Source organism: Aplidium turbinatum, chromosome 3 (genome assembly GCF_918807975.1).
Source record: "Aplidium turbinatum chromosome 3, kaAplTurb1.1, whole genome shotgun sequence".
NCBI lineage: Eukaryota > Metazoa > Chordata > Ascidiacea > Aplousobranchia > Polyclinidae > Aplidium > Aplidium turbinatum.
In genome coordinates this window covers 16,147,823-16,173,981 of record NC_137474.1, presented here as the reverse complement: position 1 = coordinate 16,173,981, position 26,159 = coordinate 16,147,823, and the positions used below count along the sequence as shown (strand labels likewise).

General features: G+C 37.1%; 1 protein-coding gene across 1 annotated transcript in view; it reads left to right on the top strand.

Moving 5' to 3' along the window:
- Positions 1-25,062, top strand: part of LOC145766409 (carboxypeptidase A2-like) — a 30,933-nt gene extending 5,871 nt beyond the window's left edge. The window contains exons 5-13 of the mRNA XM_082578117.1: positions 2,713-2,814; positions 3,879-3,983; positions 4,169-4,279; positions 6,896-6,983; positions 18,055-18,116; positions 21,853-21,990; positions 22,483-22,567; positions 23,397-23,508; positions 24,602-25,062. Of these exons, the coding sequence (XP_082434243.1) occupies positions 2,713-2,814; positions 3,879-3,983; positions 4,169-4,279; positions 6,896-6,983; positions 18,055-18,116; positions 21,853-21,990; positions 22,483-22,567; positions 23,397-23,508; positions 24,602-24,695 (897 nt within the window). The 3' untranslated portion in view covers positions 24,696-25,062. The remainder of the gene's footprint in view (positions 1-2,712; positions 2,815-3,878; positions 3,984-4,168; positions 4,280-6,895; positions 6,984-18,054; positions 18,117-21,852; positions 21,991-22,482; positions 22,568-23,396; positions 23,509-24,601) is intronic.
- Positions 25,063-26,159: the final 1,097 nt, after the last annotated feature.

The window sequence follows — 26,159 nt, the reverse complement described above, 5'->3', positions numbered from 1 at the left end:
ACATGACAAAGCAATATCATGTATTATTGTAATGTTCAGAAGTATGGATGAAATGTAAATATTGCAGAATGGTGTCCAATAAACGATGGACCGCCGTGTTAGGAGGGAGGGTGGCTAGTACCGCTACTGCGAGGTATAGCTCCCTGTGATTGACGACTCTTTAGGCTATTGCAAATGATGAACGCGACCACACGTAACAGGAAGTCGATTCATCGTAGCAACTATTGTTCGAAAACGTTTTTCTGAAAATATGTTATGTAGGCCTACCTTAAATTGTCAGAATTTTCTAGGGGGGGCTGAAGCAATTATTGAAAATTCCAGGAAGGGCTGAATTTGTGCTAGGGGGGCTGCAGCTCCTTGAGCACCTCTACTTCCCGCGCCCTGCAGGGCATAATGCTTTAAGTTTGGCCCGCACTCCGTTATAACAACCAGATCTCTTGCTGTTTTATGCTGCAAAGTGGATATTGCAGAAATGCAGAATGATGTCCAATAGACGATGGACCGCCGTGTTAGTAAGGAGGGTGGCTGGTATAGCTACTGCGAGGTATTATAGCTCCCTGTGATTGACGACTCTTATTGCGAATGATGAGCGCGAGCACATGTAACAGGAACTCGATTCATCGTAGCAATTATTGCTCGAATAATTTTCTGAAAATGTGTTATGTACCTTAAATTTTCAGAATTTTCTAGGGGGGGCTGAAGCAGTTTTAGAAAATTCCAGGGGGGGCTGAATTAGCTCCAGGGGGGGCTGAAGCCCCTTGAGCACCCCTACTTCCCGCGCCCTTGGATGTCGATGTATGAGAGTGAGAGTAAGATTAGATCATTCAGATGAGATGTTTGTGAAATCCAACCAGGGTATACCAAGGAGAAGTCCTGTGATCTCTCATGTTTGCTATTGTTGTTGATAATATGACTGGAGGAGTAAAGGATGGCAAACTGAGTAAAATTTTATGTGCAGATGATCTTGTTTTGACAGGTATAGAATGAAGGGATTGGAAAAAAGTGTGGGCTATAGCTTAGAAGGAAGCATTTGAGATCAAGAGTATGGAAATAAATCTAGAAAAACCACTTAAAAGCGATAGTAAGAAGAGGATAAGAAAGTTGTAAAAACAAAGTGGATCCATGAACAATACGTTGAAAACAGTGCTGGGAAACTTAATGCAAGGAGTGTAAAAGATGGGAACATGTAGGATGTAACAAGAGGTGCCACAAGATTGGTACTGTGTTTTGTTTGTTAGAAAAGTAATACAGGACGATATCCAGTGGTCACAATTACGGTTTGTGCCATTTTCTCAGAAGGGCTTGAGATTTGTAGGTGGATGGGAAGCGGACACAAGTAGGCTACATCCAACGAGAACACGAAAAACTAGTGAAAGATGAGACAGACAAAATCGGCTGAAGGTAAGATGCGATGAAAAACGATTGATAACAATTGCTGCAAGAAAATAAAATGCACCACTAAGGAATGTACAGTAAACAAATAATAAAAACAAAAAGTAAATATAGATACAAAAAGCAACAATACGTAGATAAAACAAGAAAAATTAAAACCACCACTGTTGTTTTTAACTCTTCTGAGTGAGGAATAGATCTTTTAAGTTAGGAATAAATCATCAGAAGGATACGGAAAAAATTTGAAAATTACTCTTTCGTAAGTGAAAAGAAGCGAATGTAACATGCCCAAGTTACAAAAAAGACCACATAATTAGTTATTAATGCAATTTGCAGTTATCTTCGTTTAGTATTTTATATGGCAAAGTTTCAATTTGGTAATTTGTCCCTGCTTTCTATAGCTTTTCTTACACCTTATGGTCTAATAAGTATGTAGAAATTTTTAAAACATTATTTTCTTTGCATATTTGAACTACATCTAGTAGTTACAATAAATTTAATACCCAATACTACAAAGTCATCATGTTCAGTTTTTAAGCTATTGTGATTTGACTAAACCAGGTTTAGGGAAGTGAGGAAGTGGTGGAAGGAGGTTCCGTTGACATCATAACATTTTGTAAGATTATCTAGCCAATTGTTTGATCTCTATCTAGTATTTTTCCATCTCTTGATGTTCACTCTGTGGTTATTTTGTCCCATTTGTTAGCCTACCCGATAATCTTGTTACATGTTCTGCCTATTGCCAATTTAGCTTTTTTTCTTTTTCCGAGAACATGTGAATATGCGTTTTTTTCCAGTTAATTACATTTTTTGTTTGCGTTTAGTATTCATTCTTTTTTTTGCACTACAGCAAGACTTATTAATTAAGCACATCTGAAAGATTGTAAACTTTTTGAAAAATTTAAGGCTAATTATTTTCAAAACTGTAAAGTTAATTATTCGGAAATATTTGTTTAATGATAGCTTTGCACTTGTATTTCAATCCGCAAGGCCGGTAGATTAGCAAAGACATTCCATACACTTCAAAGAGGTCAAAACAAAGCAAGAAAGAACAGTACCGGTAGTTTATTTACAAATTATCTTAATGTTTATCACACAATCAATAGAAATTAGTAATTAATGGTCATCACATGATGTAGATTAGATTGAATCATCATGTGATGTTGTCAAACTTTAATTAATAATTAACAGCTCCGGTTTCTCTGTAGTAAAAGCTTCCAACTTTTTGTGGAGTTGTTCATATCAGGTAACGACTCAATAAACACAGATAAGAATGCATACATTTGAAGAGTTCACATTTTTACGGTTTTGTTTTTGCAGATTGAGCAATGGACTCTGGACTTTTCAAAAGCTAACAAGGAACATGTCACAAGAATGATGGTTGGGACTTCCTATGAAAAGAGAAACTTTTATGCCTTGAAGGTAATTTCATCGGTTTTACAATTACTGTACTCCCATTCATTCATTAAATTCCTTCCTGTCGTTGAGGGTTGAAGGCAATGAAGCGCCAAGTTTTTTCTGTTGTAGGCTAAGATTTTTTTTCGCAGTTTTTTAATGAAGTTTTGACCAGTCTTTATATCATTAGGCTAGTCCAAATTATTGGTGGCCTGTCCCTATTTCGTTTTCCATTTATTTGTCCTTCAAGTAGTTGTCTTTGAATAGAATTATTGCAAATTAAATGGCTAAAATATTTCAATTTTTTTGTTTTAGTTGCTTGTAAAATTTCCATATTAGGTTGCATTCTTAATACAGCATCTTTATTTGTGAAAATTAAAATGAAATTACATTATTTAGTGTTTTTGTAAATCTCAATATAAAGATTTTATCGCATGAATCCAAATAAGAGTCCTCACCTTTTTCGTTCTCATTTGCCACAGTAGCTTTTTTGAAAGCGAAGTTACTACTTTCACTAATGTTTAGAACCTGTGCAGTTATCACATAATCTACTGTAATTTTTTGTTATGTTGAAGTTACTTAGATAATAATTTGTTCTCTTCAGAAAGACCATAAATTATAAATACATAACAAGAAACGTTTAGGCCCAAATAGTTGGAGCAATATCTAGATAAAAAATTTTCAGACAATTTCTCATGTTATGACTGTAGTGAGTTTTACCACTACAAAATCACTTGCGCTTGTTGTATGGGTGAATCCCACTGTTAACTTCAATGTGGTTAGACTTTTGAAATAACCTATAGGCCTACAACAAATGCAATTTTGTGACAACTTTTAAGCTGTCGAGTGCCTTAAAGTTAAAGAATAAAAATTGTTCATAGCGAGGTTCGAATCTGGACTCAGTGGGTTATAGGCTAGCCTAATTAATAAATTTCAAAATAGCCCATAAGTGTACACCCTAATGCAGTGTATGAAATAAACTTTGCAAACACAACCTAACAAACCACATTGAAATCAAATCATTAAAATTAATATTGCAATTTTTGTGTGTGCAACTGACATGTTTTAGTGCTTTGTCAAATACTTTTAAGATAAGTTCTGGGGGAAACACAACAAAGAAAGAGTTTGCCATAGACTGTGGAATCCATGCCGATGAATGGATAGGACCAGCCACCTGCATCCACGTCATTACATACGTGAGTCTACGTTATCAAAGTTTTGATTTAAAAACAAGAAATCACTTTCACAGCTACTACTTCTGGATTCTTTGCAGGAGGCTAAATCAAAACTGATACGAACGTATTGTACTTGAGTTACTGGAATTAAAAAAAGTTACAGATGAACTATTCCTGTAACTTGAGTAATTGCAAATACATTTTAGTTGACTGATGCCATTGGAAAAAACACAAGAGTTGGGAAAATACTGAACAGTGTGGATTTTTATATCATTCCTTCTGCCAACCCTGATGGCTATACATACTCATGGACAACGGTAAGATACCACCAAATAGCTTGTCATCAGTAAAATTCATCAAATCTCTACGGGTTCCACGCTCCTTGGCACCGTATCTTATTCGAGCCTTGTCAATATACATGTACTCTACTTGACCAGGATGAAGGCTACGTGTTTTATTGCCAACTTTGCTTTGAAACTAATGTCGCGTATATATAAAGTTGCCATATTGTCCTTATTTCTAAGAATTGTCCCTGTTTTTGACTTGAGTCATTATTTTGTCTTATTTTTAACAATTGCAAGTTGCAACACTTCTACACACTTTCTGGGAATATATCAATAAGTGGTGTTGATTTGAGAAACATCCAACGCACATCAATTGTACCCTGCTAACAGATAAAACAATTGGGTAACACGAATTTGAGAGGTTGGAGAAGCAAATTGATCCGGCCTTGAAGAATGAGTTGTTCGATGAGGTCTCATCTGTTAATGCTCTGTTCAAGAAGATTCCAAATTTTTGTTCCGCAAGGATGAACCTGAGGATAAATGAAGATCTTTACTGGAGACAAATCTTTTACGTTGCTCAACAAACTGGTTAGCAACATCTTCTCTCTTCCTGTCCGTAATGTATTTGTGGAGCGAGTGTTCTCTCTTGTTTCGGATCAGTGGATCTAGGATAGAAACATACTTCGTGAAATAACAGTTAAATCCTTGTTACAAGTAAAGGTAAACCTTGACCTCAGCTGCCTTGAGATGCATTTAAAATATTATACGAACAAGGAGTTGCTGGAACCGATTGTTTCTGGCAAAAAATAAGGCATGTGATATGCCATCCCAGCCAGCAAGCCCATATGGGCCCCATATACTATTTTAATGGGCTTGTGGGCATGTGGGTTTTATGTGGGTTTTTTTGTTTTTGCCATATGCGCCCAATATGGGCTTTCTTGCAGAATGTGTTGCTAAATGACAAGGTGGAATATAAAACTTCCAATCTTCAAATGCGTGATCATATAAATGCATTTTAAGAAATTTAGCCACATAAAATTATTGATCTTACTTTGTTTATGGGCAGACCATGGGCTGCCCACATTTTTTATGGGCAGAACATGGGCAGCCCACATTTTTTATGGGCAGACCATGGGCTGCCCACATTTTTTATGGGCAGACCATGGGCTACCCACATTTTTCATGGGCAGGCCATGGGCTGCCCACATTTTTTATGGGCAGACCATGGACTGCCCACATTTTTTATGGGCAGACCATGGGCTACCCACACAGTGATTCAAAGGTTTGTGGGCAACCCATACTAATATGATATACACCTCGATCAGCATTTGTCTAGACTTTCAGATTTTTTAGTTGTCTCAAACGACTTTTGTTGATCTTTTAAACAAACACAAAATGAAATTGAACAAGCAAAATTACTGGAGGCACCTTGCTATGCATTGCGCAAAGCTCACTGCTTGCAGTTGGAGCACTTTGGCAAGGTTAGCAGTAGTACTATTTTTTGTGCTTACGTACCACAAATAGGAAAATGTCACATGGAGCTATATACCTACTCGTGCGTTGTTGATCAAAATAAAACAGTTCAGCATCGTGTGCACTGTCTGCAGTTGACGCTCTTGGCTTACGCCGATTGAGCACTTTACTGGGGGCACCTTGCTATGCATTGCGCAAAGTTTACTGCTTGCAGTTTGGCATCTGTCTGCAGTTATATACCTGATATACATATGGGCAGCCTGTATTAGATTTATGGGTTACATATGGGCAGCCCATATTAGATTTGTGGGTTGAGTGTGAGCAACCCATAAATGAATATGGGCAGCCTATATGGGGGCAATGTGATGCCCGCGGACACAATGTGTATGGGCCCCATATGGGCATCTCACATGGGGCCCGTACATCAGCCCATATGGGTCCCCATGTGGGGCCCATAAAGGCTTGCTGGCTGGGATGGCTCGTGTAAATGCAAAGATTTGTTTAAAAAAGTTAGTTTCGTATGAAAATTTAATTTTTTGGTTGTCTTTATTTTGGGGTCCATGTCGATGGCAATCCTGCCTATATGTGGCGTCCTGTAAGCTCGACGCACCCTCTGTTGAGTATTCTAAACCATACACGATTACATCACACAACTTGCGTTTCAAGAGAGTTATTTGGTGTAGGTTAAATATTGGAATAAGATATTTCACGTCTTTGCCGTCCAACGCACCGCGCTTCATTAGTTTTTGTAGAAATGCAAGTTTTAAAACTTTTTATAGACAATCCTGGATATGGTTTGATTGACTGAAGAAACAAACATCCTTGCGCTGAGGACGCCCTTGCTGCAAAAGATTAAATAATTTCACAATGTGGTTGAGCCATCGAACCAGCGGATGTCTGCTCACACAAGTTCCCGCATGAAGTGTTGTCAGCAAACTTTTTTATACAGTCCAATAAAAACTTGTTTTCGAAGAATACGACTCAGCTATCACCTACAGGACTTGGCAAACCTCCATTGAATTGTTAGAAGGATGTTAACAACTTTCTTGGATTTTATCGGTCTTCTTCATCGTGTGATAGTGTAGTTGAACGCCAATAAAACTGACCACATTTATTAAGTTATACTAGCGAGTTTTGCGCTGAGTTCTTTATTAATTTGATGATTTTTCCCTTCAGGACCGAATGTGGAGAAAAACTCGATCTCCAACATCTAACAAATGCTTTGGAGTTGATCCCAACCGAAATTGGGATTCCAACTTTGGAGGTAGGCTATGATAAGAGGCCTGTAAAAAATATTTAAATCAAATATAGTTATTACTAGGGCAACCAATTTTTTGACCTAAAAACTTGAAATTTTGACTTTATAATTTACAAATTTTGACCTAATTTTGACCAATAGCTTTCTGCGTTTGCAACCCAAATGCGAAATACAAAGCATATTAGAAATCAAACCGTTAGGTAAGCATATTTTCTTTTCTAATGAAATATGAGAAAAATGTGGAAGACTCAAGGACACCACATCTATCGAACAGCGAACAGGTATAAAGAAAGTCACTCGAAAAACTGCAAAAGATAAATATGGAGTGTCTTTAAATATCCCGAAATTACTGAGAGGGTTTTGCACTATTATACTTCAACATCAACTAATGTTTCACATTATCGCCTTTGAAGTACCTGTCTCTCGCCAAAATTTTTCCTAAAATAGAGAAATAGGCTACAGAAGTTGCTTGGGAGTTCCTCAGTAGGCTATAAAAATGTAGTGAAATATCATCTCGTCCCATTTTCACAATGCACTTGATGTCATTCCTTGAGATTCTTGCTTGAATATATTTTCCAATTCGGCAGTCATCAACACCAAAGTTAAGGGACCTCATTTTCTGGTAAGCTTCTTGATTGGTGTATCGGCTGTCTTCCATCTTCTGAATTGAATCGAACAGTGCGCTGTACTGCTCCTCTATTTCTACAAGGTGAGTAGCTAAGTTGGGAGCTTTTACAGCATCTTAAGCACGCCGCAGCAAGACACCACCATCATGGAAGTCTTCCACAATATTCCTTACTTCTGGTAGACTTCTTGAATAATAGTAAGCAGCTTTCAACCAAGTAACCCATCTAGTTACATTTGGCTGTGGAGGTTGGCCAATGGAAGTAAAACTAGCTCTTCTTGACCTGTTTTTAATGGTCACGGCTTTAACCCTGGCAACCAACTGATCAACAGCAGGGTAGTTGGCTAATATTCAATCGTCAGTAGTGGGCGAAACAAGATTATTACCTCAGAAATTGCAACAAATCGATTATTACGTCAGAATAGCAACAAAAATTGCAACAAAAAATCAGTATCTGTGTAGCTTTTAATAAAATATCAATAGAGAGAAAAAAAACTACATTAAAAGAAAATTTTGACCTAACCATGAATTTTGACTTTTTTTTTACTTAATAACTTTGAAACTTCTCTTCGTGTCAGCCTGAAATTTAGTTTGTGGACGTTTTATGAACTTTGAGCAAGGCAGAAAAATTTTGACTTTATTGACTTTTGGTTGCCCTAGTTATTACTATCTAAACCCTTGACAGCCTGTTTCACTTAAATGGATCATCAGAAGGTCCTTATTCAAATAGCATAGGGTTTATTCAAATAAAATTGCTGAATAAGGACCTTCTGATAATCTACTTAAGTGAAATAAACTGTCAAGGGTTTAGATGGTAATAACTATATTTGATTTAATTCGCTCTGCTTTGCTTTTTTGCTTGGCATTGAGCTTTTTTTTGTAGTGTTAATAGTTTTCATTGTTTTAAAAAATATTTATGTATTGATTGAACCTTTTGAGGTCCGAGTCAAGTTTACAACATAGGCCTACTCAACTACATTGCTGTGCCAAAAATCAATCACTTTTACTGTTACTGCCAATTTTCTTAAGTTAAGCCCTCTGCGTTCATTTGTGACTCGTTTGTTAATATTTGGATTTTTTCTCTTTTGCCGACCACTGTACTAAAAAAGCCACCTGTTTTTGTTTCTCTTTTATATTGTTTGGCCTCTTTCGCATCTGCGTTTGGCACCTGTGGTCTGTTTTCGTTAAATCAGTAACTTATTAGTCGACGATACAACGTCAGTTTTCATTGAATTATACAACCATTATGACCTATTCGTTTTTCAATAATTGTCAATCCTTGAGAAAGGGAATTCGTAAATTGTACTGTAAATCGATTTATTTCATTCTACAAAATTGCTTTTCTCTGGACGGTCGCAAATTAAGAAATCTCAAAGTTACCTGTGTTTAAAAGATTGTCTAAAAAAGCACATTAAAAGAACACGTGAAAACCAATTCAAATTCATGTGTCGTGTTGTTGGAAGCAATCTAGACAGAAGAAACTGACCAGGCAGTTCAATAGAGCAAAGGTCAACGACAAACAAAATACGTCACTGTAACGTAGCAATCAAATAGACAAAGCGGACGTTACATTCAGTTTTTAGACATTTCAATCAAGAAAGTCGTCGTTGTTGACAGTGAGCGAAGTTGAATGCCAAGAAAATGGCAACAAATTCTGTAAAGGCGACAGACGTGGCAGATAAATCAAATGCCGAAGAATCAACAAATCCAGAACCCCAAACATCAAAGGTGACAACAAGACCACAATCAAAAATGCTCTACCAAGCAGAAAATGGCAGTCTGCACCCAAGCGACAGCACCAGCAAAGTTTCCAGCAAAAGCCGCTCCTCTACAATGAGCGCTAAAATTAAGAAGGCGGTAATATTAGCTCGATTGGAATCACAAAAAAGGATCTGCGAGTTGGAACAAGAGCAAGCGAAAGCAAGGGCAGAATTTGAAACAATGGTCCTAAAACAAAGTCAGCTACGTGAAGAACAAGAAAGAAAATTCCTGCAACAAGTCCAGGAAGCTAAACTAAAGGCAGAGCTCCAAGAGACAATTGCCCAACTTTCGGAAGAATCGGAAGAAGATGCTGGTGAGCGCTATAAAATGTCTAAAGACAATGTTGATATAAACGGACAATTTCAATCGAATTTAGCAACTAATGTAAACAATAATTCTGTGTATCCTATGTTATCCCAATTAACGTTGAGTGGCGTAGAAGCCAGGTCTAACATTCACGAATCTATTGTCGTTTCAAACAAAATTAATCCTTCACAAACAGTAACAAATAAATCGTTTGTGAGACATGAGCCGAGTACGTCGTATGCCCAGACCCCTGTACTAAATCAAATAAACAATAATCAATCAGTAAACTCGAAACAAATTCCAAATATTACTATCAACCCGTCCCCACTGTTGTCTGTAGAACCCCCAATCTTTGATGGAAATTCTGCTGAATACTGTGGTTTTCTAGACGCATTTGATACGTTAATTGATTGTAATTTCACAGAGCCTAAACGTAAACTTTTTTATCTGTTGCAATATACCAAAGGCTCTGCGCACACTTTGGTAAAAGGGTGTCAATACATGCTTCCCCACGAAGGTTACACAAAAGCAAGAGCTTTGCTACAACAAACCTTCGGTCAAAAATTTCAAATAGCTCGCGCATGTGTTGATTCCGTCATAAACGGCCCATCTCTTCAAAATTCTAACAAGGATTCTCTAATCAAGTTCTCTTCGGAACTAACTTCCTGCATATGTACTTTGTCTGGCATGAATTACTTACAGAAAATGGACAACATGGATACCATAACAAAAATAATAAGACGCTTGCCAAGTGGCTGGTATTCTGGCTGGTTACGCGAAGTTGACGTAATTTTGCATGAAAGAAATCAAGAAATAAGCCTTTCAGATCTCTCACGGTACGTCTCGCGCAAAACGAGAGAAACGACCAATTTGGCATGCGATATTCTAAAATCTACTAAAAAACAATTCGATGATTCCAACTCCAAACGTAGGAGCAGCGTAACCTTTGCAACGCTAATAAAATCGTCGAACCATGAAAGGACATGCCATCTGTGCAGAGATAAACATTTTCTCAATCAATGCAAACAATTTCGAATGATGAATATTGACCAAAGGCTTAAATTTGTAATCGACAACAAACTCTGCAAGTGCTGTTTAAATGCTGGTCACTGGGCATATCAATGTAAAAGGAAGGACCCTTGCATAAAACTAGGATGCACTGAACGCCACACTACTCTCTTGCATCCCCCAGATGCAACACAAATCACCACAAATATCACACCTAAAGACACAACTCAAAAAATTAATATCAATCAACCTACACAAGCAATACGCAATGGGTTTGTCAACACACGAACAAATTCTCGCAGTCTGCTTCCCATAATCCCAGTAAAGGTTCGCCTGCAAGGAAGTAATCAAACTATTACTACACAAGCGTTTTTGGACAGTGGAAGTACAACATCTTTCATAACAAATGATTTGATAGAAAAGTTGCAAATTGCCGACTGTCAAGAAACTAATATTTGTACCACCACGCTAAACAACACTGGCAAACGTAACAAGGTAAAGGTGGTCACAAATGTCGAAATGTCAGATTTTGACGAAAACAAATACATTTCTCTAAGCTCTCTTTACTCCACTTTTCAAATTCCTGTTTCAAATACAGATATTCCTACCCTAGAAGACACTAAACACTTTCCAGAATTTGCAAACATCTCGATTCCCGATGTTGACGCAGAGGTAGGACTCCTTATTGGCAATGACAATCCGTACGTTCTCCAACCACAAGAAGTAATCCAAGCAAAAGGTGGCTATTATGCCATCAAAACGGCCATTGGCTGGCTAGTGAATTGTCCTAACAGCAAACAGGATCAAAGTAAAACTAAAAATTTCTTTACCAAAACTTCTACCCATCCAATGTGCGACATGTGCTTTGACGCTGTTGACTCGATTGTTAACTGTAAACCCGAATTATCTGTCCAACAAGCTCAATTCATGAAATCTGTTAACTCTAGTATCAAACTTTTGGAAGACTCGCACTACCAAATCGACTTGCCCGTTCGAAATCCGGACCTAAAATTACCCTTTAACAAATCTCAAGCTCTCCAAAGAATTAATTGCTTGAAACGAAAGTTTAAAAGGGACGCTAATTTTTACATGGACTATAAAAGATCTGTTGATGACATGATCATGAATCAATACGCCGAAAACGTTACTGATGTCCCTGGAATACATGGAAAAACGGCCCTGAATTTCTATGGAAACCACAATCCTCAATGGCCTAAGCAACCAGAATTTCTCGAAGTCGTGGACAATGACCCAGAAATTAAACAACCAAAGCAAACGTGTTTTGCAATCCAAAGCGAATCCCACTTTCTGGAAGATCTTTTGGGTAAGTATTCTTCTTGGTACAAGCTGAAAAGAATCGTTGCTTGGCTTTTCCGTTGTAAGCATAAATTTCTGACTTTAAGACTCACTAACCTTGCAAATAAACAAAATGCCCCAGCACACAATCTTTGCTTGTCTCCAGATGAGCTCACAAAGGCACAAGACTTTATTTTTACCTTTGTTCAGTCAAAACACTTTGCCAACGAAATCAGCCAACTGAAAGCACAAAAGCCATTAAACAACTGCAGTAGCTTAATAAAATTCGACCCTTTCTTAGAAAACAATTTACTAAGAATTGGTGGCCGCATCAAAGCTGCACCTCTCAAACACGATGCAAAACATCAAATTATCCTTCCAAATCGCTCCCAAATAGTTCCTCTCATCATTCAAGAAATGCACGACACATTTGGTCACAGTGGCAAGGAACACGTCCTGTCTGCCCTGCGCGAAAATCTATGGATTATAAAAGCCAATTCAGCAGTCCGCAAGGTTTTATCCAAATGTGTTGATTGCCGCAAAAGAAGCGGAAAACTCAGCACACAAAAAATGGCTGATCTTCCTAAAAACAGATTGACACCAGACAAACCTCCATTCACCTATGTTGGTGTAGACTATTTTGGCCCATTTATTATTAAAAAGGGTAGAACAGAACATAAAAGATACGGTGTCATTTTTACTTGCCTTGTAATAAGAGCCGTACACATTGAAATCGCAAACTCTCTTGACACTTCATCTTTTATACTCGCTCTACGACGATTCATCGCAAGAAGAGGGCAAGTAGAAGAAATTAGATCTGACAATGGTTCAAACTTTGTTGGCGGTGAACGAGAAATGAGAGAAGCCATCAAATCATGGAACAACAGTCAGATCGAAGATGCTTTAACACAGAAAAGCATCAAATGGATCTTTAACTCTCCAAGTGCATCCCATCATGGTGGTGTGTGGGAAAGACAAATCAGATCCATTAGGAAAATCTTATCAGCTATCTGTAAAGGCCAAACTTTAACAGATGAAACGCTGACTACCTTCATGTGTGAAGTAGAAAACATTATTAACAGTCGTCCACTTACAAAATCGTCAGACGATCCTAATGACATGGAGGCTCTCACACCGAACCATTTGCTTCTTCTAAAACAGCAAATAAACCTTCCTCCAGGCTCATTCACAAACAAAAAAGAGCTTTACTCTCGAAAACGCTGGAGACAAGTCCAATACATGGCCGACGTCTTTTGGACACGGTGGGTAAAAGAGTACTTACCTTTGCTCCAGCAAAAACAAAGGTGGACCAAAAAATCTCCTAATCTGACTGTGGGGGACATAGTTTTAATCGCAGATAACACACCCCGAAACAATTGGCTCATGGGTCGCGTAATTCAAACGTTTCCCGACAAAAATGGCATTGTCCGTAGCGTTAGCGTTCAAACTAAACAGTCCTTGATTGTCAGACCAATTCAAAAGTTATGCTTGATCGTTCCTGCAAAACCAATGTAAATTTGTGCTGATTTTGTTTTCTCATGTTGTTTATACCTGTGTATTTGAACAAATGTACGAGGCCTTAAAGGGGAGGGAATGTTACTGCCAATTTTCTTAAGTTAAGCCCTCTGCGTTCATTTGTGACTCGTTTGTTAATATTTGGATTTTTTCTCTTTTGCCGACCACTGTACTAAAAAAGCCACCTGTTTTTGTTTCTCTTTTATATTGTTTGGCCTCTTTCGCATCTGCGTTTGGCACCTGTGGTCTGTTTTCGTTAAATCAGTAACTTATTAGTCGACGATACAACGTCAGTTTTCATTGAATTATACAACCATTATGACCTATTCGTTTTTCAATAATTGTCAATCCTTGAGAAAGGGAATTCGTAAATTGTACTGTAAATCGATTTATTTCATTCTACAAAATTGCTTTTCTCTGGACGGTCGCAAATTAAGAAATCTCAAAGTTACCTGTGTTTAAAAGATTGTCTAAAAAAGCACATTAAAAGAACACGTGAAAACCAATTCAAATTCATGTGTCGTGTTGTTGGAAGCAATCTAGACAGAAGAAACTGACCAGGCAGTTCAATAGAGCAAAGGTCAACGACAAACAAAATACGTCACTGTAACGTAGCAATCAAATAGACAAAGCGGACGTTACATTTACATTGATTCAAAGGTTGCAAAGGATGAATAATTGCAAAAACACCGGGTTTTTATAATTGGAAAGGCATTTTTCAAGGTATCTGATTGGTCATGAGAAGTTTTATCCTCGAACTAAAAAAGCTTGCTTCTTTGAAAGCTTAACCTTGGCAGTTTCGCATACTTGTAAAAGCTTTGAACCACTGAAGTACGCCCGATTACCGAGTTTGACAGTAAAGTTTCCGATTGTTGTAGTTTGTAAATTATCCCATCCACTAAGTGCCGCTGAATGGAGAGCAGTCCTGAAATGAGTTTCTCAAACTCACACCCCGAGCGTAGAACCAGCGCAGCTTTATCTTGCAGTTTTTTGTTTGTGAAGTTAAGCACTTAACAAACTGAGTTATCGTGGCGAACTGTTTGTTTGTTTGTTTATCTTTATCCCGCATTGCGGGAAAGCGGACTTGAGCGCTATGCATCGGTGTGCGCCTTCCGACATACACCTGACCCACGCTGCAGCCGACGGCAATGTCTGTTTTCCGGTTATCTACTTTACTTATGACTTAAATTTGGTACTACCAGGGCCCACAAGAGGGGGGAACAACCGGTGCATTGCACCGGGGCCCGGTGAGTTGAAGGGGGCCCGACAAAATGTCTAAATTCACGCATTAAAGTTGATTTCAACGAATTTGTATAAAATGTTGTTTTTTATATTAGTTCCGTATGTCGATTGGACCCCCTCATGGGTATGCCCTTTTTTAAAACTATAATACAGAATTTTCAATTTTTTGAGTTCAAGGGGCCCGACAAAATGTTTAAATTTACGTGCTCAGGTCGATTTTGCATAAAATATTGTTTTTTATATTAGTTTTGTATTTCGATTGGGCCCCCTCATGGGTAGCCAAGATGCCTTTTTTCAAAACTACAGAATTTTCAATTTTTTGAGTTCATGGGGCCCGACAAAATGTTTAAATTTGCGTGCTCAATCGATTTTGCATAAAATATTGTTTTTTATATTAGTTTTGTGTTTCGATTGCGCCCCCTCATGGGTATGCCCTTTTTCAAAATTACAGAGTTTTCAATTTTTTAAATTCAAAGGGCCCGACAAAATGTTTAAATTTGCGTGCTCAGGTCGATTTTGCATAAAATATTGTTTTTTATATTAATTAACGGTAGTTTCATATTTCAATTGGGCCCCCCTCATGGGTATGCCCTTTTTCAAGACTACAGAATTTTCAAATTTTTTAGTTGAAAAGGCCCGACAAAAGGTTTAAATTTGCGTGCTCAGGTCGATTTTCCATAAAATATTGTTTTTTATATTAACGGTGGTTTCATATTTCAATTGGGCCCCCCTCATGGGTATGCCCTTTTACAAAACTACAGAATTTTCAATTTTTTTAGTTCAAAGGGCCCGATAAAATGTTTAAATTTGCATGCTCAGGTCGATTCTGCATAAAATATTGTTTTTTATATTAATGGTAGTTTCATATTTCGATTGGGCCCCCTCATGGGTATGCCCTTTTTCAAAACTACAGAATTTTCAATTTGTTGAGTTCAAGGGGCCCGAGAAAATGTTTAAATTTGCGTGCTCAGGTCGATTTTGCATAAAATGTTGTTTTTTACTTCGTATTACCATTAGTTTCGTATTTTGATTGGGCCCCCTCATGGGTATGCTCTTTTTATGACTACAGAATTTTCAATTTTTTAATTTCAGGGGGGCCTGAAAAAATGTTTAAATTTGCGTGCCAAGGTCGATTTTGCATGAAATATTATTTTTTATGTTAGTTTCGTATTTCGATTGGGCCCATCATGGGCATTCTTTTTTAAAAAACTCCAGAAAACACATATTGCAGTGTGAGTGAATATTTCAGTTTATTTCAATGTTTTAATTTCAGTGTTAGTGTTTTAAGTTCAGTGCTGATTGTTAGAATTGCTTAGCAAGAAGTCTTTAACTGTCACTTTTTCAGTACAAAAATGCTCAAGTGTTTTTTTTGGATACTAATTATATATATATACTGAAATCATGGAACTTCTCTAATATAGCCTGAGACAGTACAGTATTTTTGAGTTTTTAGGACTTGAATGATTTTGCTATATTGGAATGCAAGCAAGTTTCGTGGAGGCAGTGCTGGAAAATAATTTTGTCCTTGTAGCAGGGCCAAATGTTATAGCAGTCTAACAAAAATCGAAAAAAAGTTAAAAGATTAGTGAAAGTGTAATTTTTTGAGTAAAAAATCATAGATCTTTACTTCTGTTGAAGTACAGTTTTTTTAACTCTAGACAGAATCAGTAGTGTCCTAATAATTGCAATGCAGCTTACTTTTTCCAGCGCTGCAGAAAGGTGTTGATTTTCAAAAATATGCTTAGTATAATATATAAACAAATATTTTTTTTATATATATATCTTAAGTTTTCCTTTTTATTTGTTTTCACTAAGTATTTCTTAGCAGTCTTCTCCAGCCAGGCCAATCCAATCATACTCTTGAATTTCAGGAACAGTGTCAATATTGACTCAACACAAGCTATCTGTAGTTATGCAGGGTATTTGTAAAGGTATCGATACATAGTATAGCGATAGATGTAGGACTAGGTACATTTATATTGATAGGACTTGAAAATAGAAATATATTCAACTTTGTTTTCTACTGACCGCTTGCTGTAGAAATGAAGAGAAAGTGACCCTCAATCCTGCTTGAATGCAGTTTCACTCAAACAAGCAAAGAAAACTAAAGGAGTAAAAATAAGAAGCATCCTATTGATCCTGAAATGAAGTTGGTATATATCATATATATATTTCTTAATGTCATGAACAATAGCAATGCATTCATCCAAGTTTGGTCTCCTAGTCTCTGCTGATTTTAAGGTCAGAAATGATATTGTACGGTATGTTAATGTAAAGCTGTATGCACACATATGCAATGCTACATATGTATGTCACCTATGCCGGATAGTGTTGCCATTTTTATCTTCAAAGTGGATATTTTTACCCACTTTTTGCCATGGTTACAATCAGGTGTTGCCAGAGTTAGGATTAAAGTTAGGAAGGGTTAAGGTAAGGGCTAGAGTTAGGAATAAGGTTAGGGTTTTGATCTTTGCCAGGGACAAAAAAAATTTCCAAAATATGATACCGTACAAGTTTTTGTTTTCAACAGCTATAAACTTTTTCTCAAATTTGGGCAGAATTCCTTATCTTGCAACACTATTGAGGCTATATTTACACTACATAGTGTAACTATAGCCACAGCCTTTTATCTTTGTGTATAACTAGTGTGTATCTCTGAATTTAAAGTCATAAACACCAGTACAATATATATATACTGCATTCTTTGTGAAATGGTGGAGTGTTTATACTTTAACCTAATGTATTCTTTGTATTATTTTTTAAACAGGTCTGGTTTTAAAATAAAAACACTGTGCGAAACACCATGTAGGCCTATGCATTGGCCTTGTGGATTAACGCGCACCGCAAATTTTGCTTGTGATTTGTGAGATATCATGCGACATGTCGCGCTGGGGGGCCCGGCAGCAACATCTGCACCGGGGCCCGGCAGGGCTCTTGGAGGCCCTGGGTACTACCCATTACTCGAAATCGATCACTGGGTAGAGGCAATTATCGTTAAGTTTCTTGCCCAGAGAAACAACAGCAAGTGCAGGTGGCTGGAGTCGAACATGCAGGCTCTCGACTGCGAGCCCAACGCGCTAACCACTTGGCCACGGCTGCCGACGTGGCTGCCGACACGGCTGCCGACGTTGTTGCTTTCCCTTTTCTGTTCTTTATTTGATCTCCAGGAGCTGTGGTCTATCATTTTACCACTGTTGATTTCAGTTAATTCAGATCACAAAAATTAACATGAATGCAATACATGATTTTATTAAAAAAATTAAATTTAGCTTTGCCCAAAATTCGTTAGTTTTGCAGTAAAATATTAACCTTTAAACATTTTAGGAAACGGTTCCAGTGCAGACCCGTGCAGCGATGATTATCATGGACCCCACGCTTGGTCAGAAGTAAGCTTGATTATTTAATTATCATTGACTTTTCAATCTCCAAAGTTGATAAACTAGTAGGCTACGTCACGTCGACACACAAGCAATGCTTTGACTAAATTTGTGTTACAGTATCTTGTTAGCCGTGATTTTACGGTAGGCCTATATTAACCATTATCAACCCATTAAAATGGAACATTGCTGTGCCAAACCATGATGTTAATAAATATCCTTTCAATTTGATTCGAGATAAAGAAACGAGGTGGTGTCTTTTCAGCAGCGACACACACACATGAAGGAGACTACCTTCACCTTCACTATCAGAGATGGGCAAGATCACCAGTTTTGGTGATCTTGAAGATCAAGATTACCAAAAATATATGATCTTGAAGATAAAGATTAGATCACCAAAACAACGTGATCTAAAAGATCAAGATCACTTTCAAGATTAAGTTATTTTTTTTTAATTTGAAAAAATGAAGTTTTGATAAATGATGTTGCAAACAAAAACCGAATTTTGCTATCAACAACCTGGTTAAAGATTGTTGATGTTCCCAACTGTAGCTTTTAACTACTCGATTGCTGGCTTAAGAATTGTAATAAGTTTTTAAGTCTATCAATCGTTGTCGTAGTTTGCATAAAACCGCAACGTCACACACACCTAAGGCCGAGGGTAATAAACAGTACCAGCACTTTTTATGCTTTTTATTTTAAAAAACACACCTTTGAACTGCATCATTTTTTACCTATTTTTTTGTCGGGTTTATTTTGAAAGCTTTATATCATTGTACCAAAGACAGGCAAGACACAACAATAACACAGGGTTGAGCATTACAACAGTATATTACGTATTTACAAATAGTTCAACATTCAAACGTTTTCGGCTTAACTTAAGCCCTCATCAGGAATCTGCAAATATTTATAAACTACAATAAATTTCACTTCTTGACAGTAACTACCGTAGCTAACTAACTAAACAACTAACTAAAAGCATCGAGAAACACGCAACGATTAAAAGCAATAGAGTGGAAAACATACGGACAGACGAAAAACAAATTACATAAATTAATGCGGGAGGCGCCTCCATTCTTCTCAACATTTACTAGTGTATCACGTACCCCGTGGTGCAAATTCATTTGTAACTTAGTCACGCAGTTGCCTTTTCTTAATGTAATTTGTTTTTCGTCTGTCTGTATGTTTTCCACTCTATTGCTTTTAATCGTTGCGTGTTTCTCGATGCTTTTAGTTAGTTGTTTAGTTAGTTAGCTACGGTAGTTACTGTCAAGAAGTGAAATTTATTGTAGTTTATAAATATTTGCAGATTCTTGATGAGGGCTTAAGTTAAGCCGAAAACGTTTGAATGTTGAACTATTTGTAAATATGTAATATACTGTTGTAATGCTCAACCCTGTGTTATTGTTGTGTCTTGCCTGTCTTAGGTATAAAAAAGCAAACTCTCTCCCGAAACTATATTATATCATTGTGTATCGCACCATTTAGCCTACCTATCTGCAGGGTATGGGATGGAATGGAAGACGTTTTTTCCATCTTCCATCCTGAGATTTTCTTCCATTCCATCTCCATTCCATCTTAAAAATCTTCCATTCTATCTCAGAAATCTCTTCCATCTTCCGTTCCATCTTTCATCTTCACATTTTGTGATCTTCGCGTTGAATATGCCACAAATAAACCTAAAAACCATAGGCTAAATTTAAGCTAAAAATTTAACAGCAGTATTTCCTAAGGATTACGTACCGTTTTAATTATTGTTTGAATGTACCGTTCGAATTATTTCAGCAAGCAACGTAATATTTTGCATGGGTTGAAAAAGCGTTGGAAAGTTAATGATGGAATTGGGATGGAATGATGGAAGATTGTCTTCCATCTCATCATCAAAATCTTTCATTCTTTTCCATCCTTGACATTTTCCATCTACCATCCAAAAATCTGTCTTCCATTCCATTCGACCTTCCATTCCATCCCATCCCATTCCCTGCCTATCTGGCGACCTTGATACTGTTGTCTGCTACCGGTATTAAATTCGTTCAGAAGTAAACAGCTCCAAACAAAAATACAAAAGCTATACCAAAAAAAAGATGTTTTTATATTGAATATATTTGTTTATACTCAGACCTTAAATAATTATTAGTCTGATTGATTTGCTGCAATAAACCACTTTACATAACCAAATTCCGCTAAAGTCCAGTTGTTTTAGCACCGCCAGTCTAAACTTGTAAAAAATCTAAAATTCGGTCAAGGAAGGCAAACATTTTTTCGAATTCACAAAACAGAACTGGGAACAAAGTTGTATCATTTTTTATTTTATCTCACCATAAAGTATATACATACTGAAATTGACTTATTTATTATGAGTAGCTCAGAAAACTTTTTAAATTTAAAAGTGGCAACACTGACCAATTTTTTGAAACTTCAAATCGGCATTTCTTGGGCACGTATCATATTAACAGTGGCTTAATGTCAGTAATTGCCACTAATTACTTTGTAAGCTACTGTACGAGTTCTAAAAATATATGCTTCTATCTAGTACGTAAACTTCAATTTTAAAGTGATCTTGATCTTATTGTTCTTTTAAGATCAAGATTAGACAAAAAAAGTGATCTTAGAACAAGATCACCGAAATAAAAGTGATCTTGAAGGTCAACATCATGCCCATCTCTGCTCACTGTGGTAATTACCAACTGGCGTTATGACTTTTGTTGTGAAGGTTAGAAATATAAGAACAAATTGAACAGATGATGTTTCATCTTGTACCTATCGCAATTTTGCGAATGATATACTTCGTCTTATTTCATTCAAAATTACGATATTCCATTCTTAAGTGGAGTAGAGCCTCCACAACGTCACTTGCTCCAATTCAAACAATGCAAAATATCTCTACTAGAGCTTGGTTATATTCTCCTTTACAAACCTCAACAAACTTTTTATATTTTAAATATATTGTTTTTAAACTTAATGATAGCCTACTTTTAATCTTGAATGCAGTGTTTTTATATAGCCTATAACTCTGCTCTCAATATGTTGCCTGATGAAATCTCCGAATAGTTTAAAAACTTAACTGAAGTTTATAACCTAACCACAATACTTGACAAAAACTTAAAAAAAAAAAACAGAAAACTTTACCTACCTAATTGCAAATCTAACTTAGAAAAGAAAAAAATGAATACCCAGCTGTAAAACTCTGGATCACTATTTCCACAGATCTTAAAAACAATACCTTTAGCTGTTTCAAAATAGATTAAAAAACCACTTTCTAAATCGATATAACTAGGCCTGAAATTTTACCTACTATCTTGTTTACCTCGTTATCTGTTATATATAAACTTTGTTGATTTGTTTATTTTATTTGTTGTTTTTTGTTGTTACTGTATTGTATGTTATCATAGTGTTTTTTTTTATTTGTATGAGGGTGGCAGCTGACTTCGTTGACTCTGTGGTCTTTCGCTGTCGTCCTATTACCAGCACCATATACAACGTATTTATTTATGTATCTACTGTAGGCCTATACATCAACTTGTGTATATAATGCTAAAGTGAATAAAAGAGTTAATCTGAATCATAGCCAAGAAATTTGGCTTCTAATATAGGTTTAACGTGTTTCAAAACTTTGGAGAGTTGTCGGTCACAAAAGGTATAAAAACCCGATCAGTAGCCTACACTCAGTAAGCCAATTCAGAATATAAGCCTTACAAACTATGGTACTCAAATGTAGCAACATAAAAAATACTATTTTCATCAGGCAAACGTCAGAGCCCAACGGGATTTTGTGAACGGACTTTCGAACCTGGTAGGCTACATCGACGTTCACTCGTACAGCCAGCTTTGGATGTTTCCGTACGGCTTCAAGTTTGACAAACCTAGAGACTACGATCTACTAGTAAGATACGTTATGATCTACTGAATTACAGTTGATTGATATTTCGATTTTTGATTGCCCCTTTAATTATTTCTGATGCTGAATCACTGTGACAATGCACAATTAAGCCTACTTATGTGATGGAGTTGGTTATTGAGGCCTGCAAGGAAATGTTTCGAAAACATTTTTCAGTTGACCCCTTGACTGGAAAATTCATACATTTTTTTTAATTTCTACATGACAGTGTAAGAATTTATCTGATTTTATAGTGATGGTCTTCTAGCTTCGAAATTAAATATTTACCTGGCTCTGCCAGTTCCACTTATAAAATGTTTTCACATTGAAGTGACACTGTTGATGTGCAGGGCCGTTGGCTGTTAGATTATGTTGTGTTTTTTTCACACTTATTTTTTGTGTTTAGGCCATCTCAATGAACGTCAATATCTGTTTGTAGTAAATTAAAAATATCGATACTGTAATGAAGCTTGAATTTGATTATTTTTAACTTGACAGTCTAAAATTGCCAACCAGAGCGTTGCCGCTATCAAAGAAGTGCATGGGAAAACTTATACCCCAGGACAAATAGCTAAAGTTATATGTGAGTTACTTCAAGCCAAAAGTAGCCTATTTACTGACTAGGCCTACACCTTTCTACAGTAGACTATGCTATGGCCTCCTTGCATAGTTGCATACTCTTGCAAAGATAAAATATTTTGGCTGACAGTTTGTTCGATAAGCTACTTGATCTAAATGTCCTTTAAATTTGGTGCTGCGACGACCACAATTTAGCCTAGCCTACTTGTCTTTTTCCTTCTTCATAGTCCGCCCCAAACGCTCAGCTGGTTAAGCTCTAGACTTAACGAACAAAGAAACTGCAAAATCAAGCCTCAAGATCAGACTTTTCGACTATCAGGGTGTGCGCTTGCATTGCAAGGACAGCTTTATATTCAGCGACATCTAGTGGATGGAATAGTTTACAATCAGCAACAATTGGAAACTTCACTCTGTTAAACTCGGTGACCAGGCCTGAGTCAGTGGTTCAAAGCCTTAGCAAGTAGGCGGAACTTCCAGGATTAAGCTTGCAGTGAAGCTTTGTTAGTCGGAGAACAAAAATTCCCACAATCTACCTTAGAATGTAGTTAGCATGTGCTGCACTGCTGCAGTCTGTCAAACATGACTTCATTTGTGATTGCTTTGTTAATAAATCTCCTTTCTAAACAGCATAGAGTAATCTCATGACTTTTTAATATATTTTTTGCTTGTGAAGTTGCAACTTGTGACAGGGTTTATTTTGCTATAGGCCTATTTTAAGTATTAAAAGTTACGGTAGTCTACCCTACTTTAAAAACAGATTTTAGCTTATTCTGCAATAAGTCACTCAAGGTTGACAAACAGATTAATCCAACACCATAAACATTTGTTTACAGACGTGGCATCTGGTAGCACTGCCGATTATTTCTATGATCACCTGAAACTTCAATGTGTCTTTGCTGCTGAGCTCAGAGATACGGGAAAGCATGGAATGCTGCTTCCAGAAGAGTAAGTGAAAAGCAAATTGCCAAAAAGTAATCTGAAAAAAATTCCTCGATTTGGCGGTAGAGATTTTATCGTAGCTTGGTCGGGCTCTGTTCAAGATGCTGATTACTGCATGTCTGCATTTGTCAAACTAATAATACCAATAAACTACCCACTAGACTTTACTGTAATGTAGCCAACTTGATTTTGAGTAATCCAAACTAGGCTCTACAAACTTTATTTGTTTTGTGCAGCTTTCAAAAGTAGCCGACTGGTTTGACTTTATAGGCTACCCATTGCAGCCTACTTAAAATAACCTACGTTGATTGGTTTTGAATCTTTATTCGGTTGGTTTTGATTTGAAACTTTATCCTTAGACTGACAAAGCCTTGATAGGTTATTCCTGGTTGTTTCGCATAGCCTATTTGTCGAGGCTTTTGACGCAGGACCGGTTACCGAGATTGACAGAGTGAAGTTTTCTATTTTTGAAGTGTTGTAGGCGGGAAATCTCCATCCGTTAGGTGCCGCTGAATAGAGAATGTAGTCCTTAGAATATGTTGTTCAAGCGCACACCCCGAAAGTTAAACCAGCGCCGCTTAATGCTGAAGCTTTTTCGTTTACGAAGCCACGTGCTAACTAACTGACTTATTCTTGGACTGAAAAGGCCTTGATAGGTTATTTCTGGCAGTTTGGCATACTTGTTAGGCTTTGAACCATTGACCAAGGGCTGGTTACTGAGATTGAAAGAGTGCAGTTTCTGATGGTTGTTGTGTGGAAGTTTTGTTACAGAAGAATTATTCCCTTCACTAGGTGACGCTGAATGGAGAGCAGTCCAGAAATGCGTTGCTCAAGTGCACATTCCGAGAGCCGAACCAGTGCCTCTTGATTTTGAGTCGGGCGGTTTTTGTTGCATAAAGCTTGTTGTGTTGGCGCAAATAAAAGCTAGCTGTAAAGCTCAAGAATGCGATAACTGAACATTAAACAATGAATGAACTTTATAGTCCCTATTCAAATGTTCAAAAACATTTTCATCTGTGGCGCACCCGGTTTGAACAACATTCAGATAAGTTAACCTCATTTCTGAGAAAAATAACCGCTTTTTCGACTTTTTTTTCAGTGAAATTCAACCGACTGCTGAAGAAATCTTTGCTGGACTCATGACCATAGCGAGTCACATTGCCGATGGAAGTTGTGATAAACCAACACACTGATCAGTCCCTTCGTTTTGTGTTAATTGAAATTATGTTATGCAAGCAGCCTACCTATAAAATTATTTGATTTTTCAAGATCGTTTCATGGCTTTTCAACATTGTTTTATAAATCTCGCAACTGCAGCTGGGGTGTTTAGCCTAAAGCGGTTTGCAATAACCTAATGAGTTAGTCATGAGCACACTTACAAAATTGTAGCTAAGCTTATACAGTATAGCCTACAACTATTGATTTAAAATTTTTGATAAACTTAGGCTACCGGTACTTTATTGTCGTCTGATTACTGTAGCTAAAATTTATATTCATTCATTCTTAATTGCTGCTATCTATACGTGATTGCTTTGCAATAAATGCGTCGACAATGTGTTACAACAACCTAGCAAGATTCAAATCTTTCACATATAGCGAGTAGCTGAGGAACTTCAACCGAATAGCACAGCACCCTACTGTCGCCAATCTGCTTTTAAAATTTCAACTAAACATCTTACACAATGGCTTTAATCTACTGGTGTCCAGTGGCTACTGTCCCACCAAGGCAAGGTTGTTGAGATAATTTAGGCGGTTTAACAAGCGAACTACACTTTGTCAAACTTGGTGACAAGCAATTTCTAGAAGCTCAAACCAATTTTTATTTTGAGATTACATATTCTCTCTGAAGGAAAGACTTACAACGGTTTAATCAACGTCTGAGTTATTCACAACAGTTGATGCAAAGCCAGTTCCGTAGCATCCGGCATCGATAACGATTTGAATCTAGAGAAATATAGGCTACCTATAGCACGCGCAATGAACAATGCTCAAATTTGGAGCTTTATTTAATGCGGCACCTAGCTAATATTCGTGACGTCACACACGCTTTGACTGTTATTCTAGTAATCTTTCAGTCGTCCGCAAAACGGTAGCCACTTTAACAAGTCGAAATTCTGCCACTGAAATTGATTAGAATGAAACCGCCAACCAATCATAAGCTACGGTTTAAGTGACGTAAAAAATGGCGAAAAGAAGATGATAGAAAGCAAATTAAGTGATGGATTTTTTGTCAGCTGGTTGGCTTAGGGGTTAGGGTTAGGGCTAGAAATAGTCATTTCATTGACGCGTGTTCGATTCTCACCACTGCTATTGCTCTTTTTCTTCTGTAATTACCAAATAAAGTTCAAAACAAGCATTAACTCTCCGGATGAGTGCTAGAAGGGTCACAATTGGACGGTAGCCTCTTATAACACGTTCTGATTGGTTGGCGGTTGCATTGTAGTCAATTTCAGTGGCAGAATTTCGACTTGTTAAAGTGACTACCCCGCAAAACATCGCCGATCTCGTAATAGTAAGTGTTTCCAATCCGGGTTTAAACGAAACCCTGTTTTTTTGGCCAAATTTCGCTATCCGAAAGCCGGATTTTAAAATCAGGAAACCCTGGTTTTCAAACAAAGTGTGAAAAAATATTTTTATTTAATTTTTTTAAATGATTT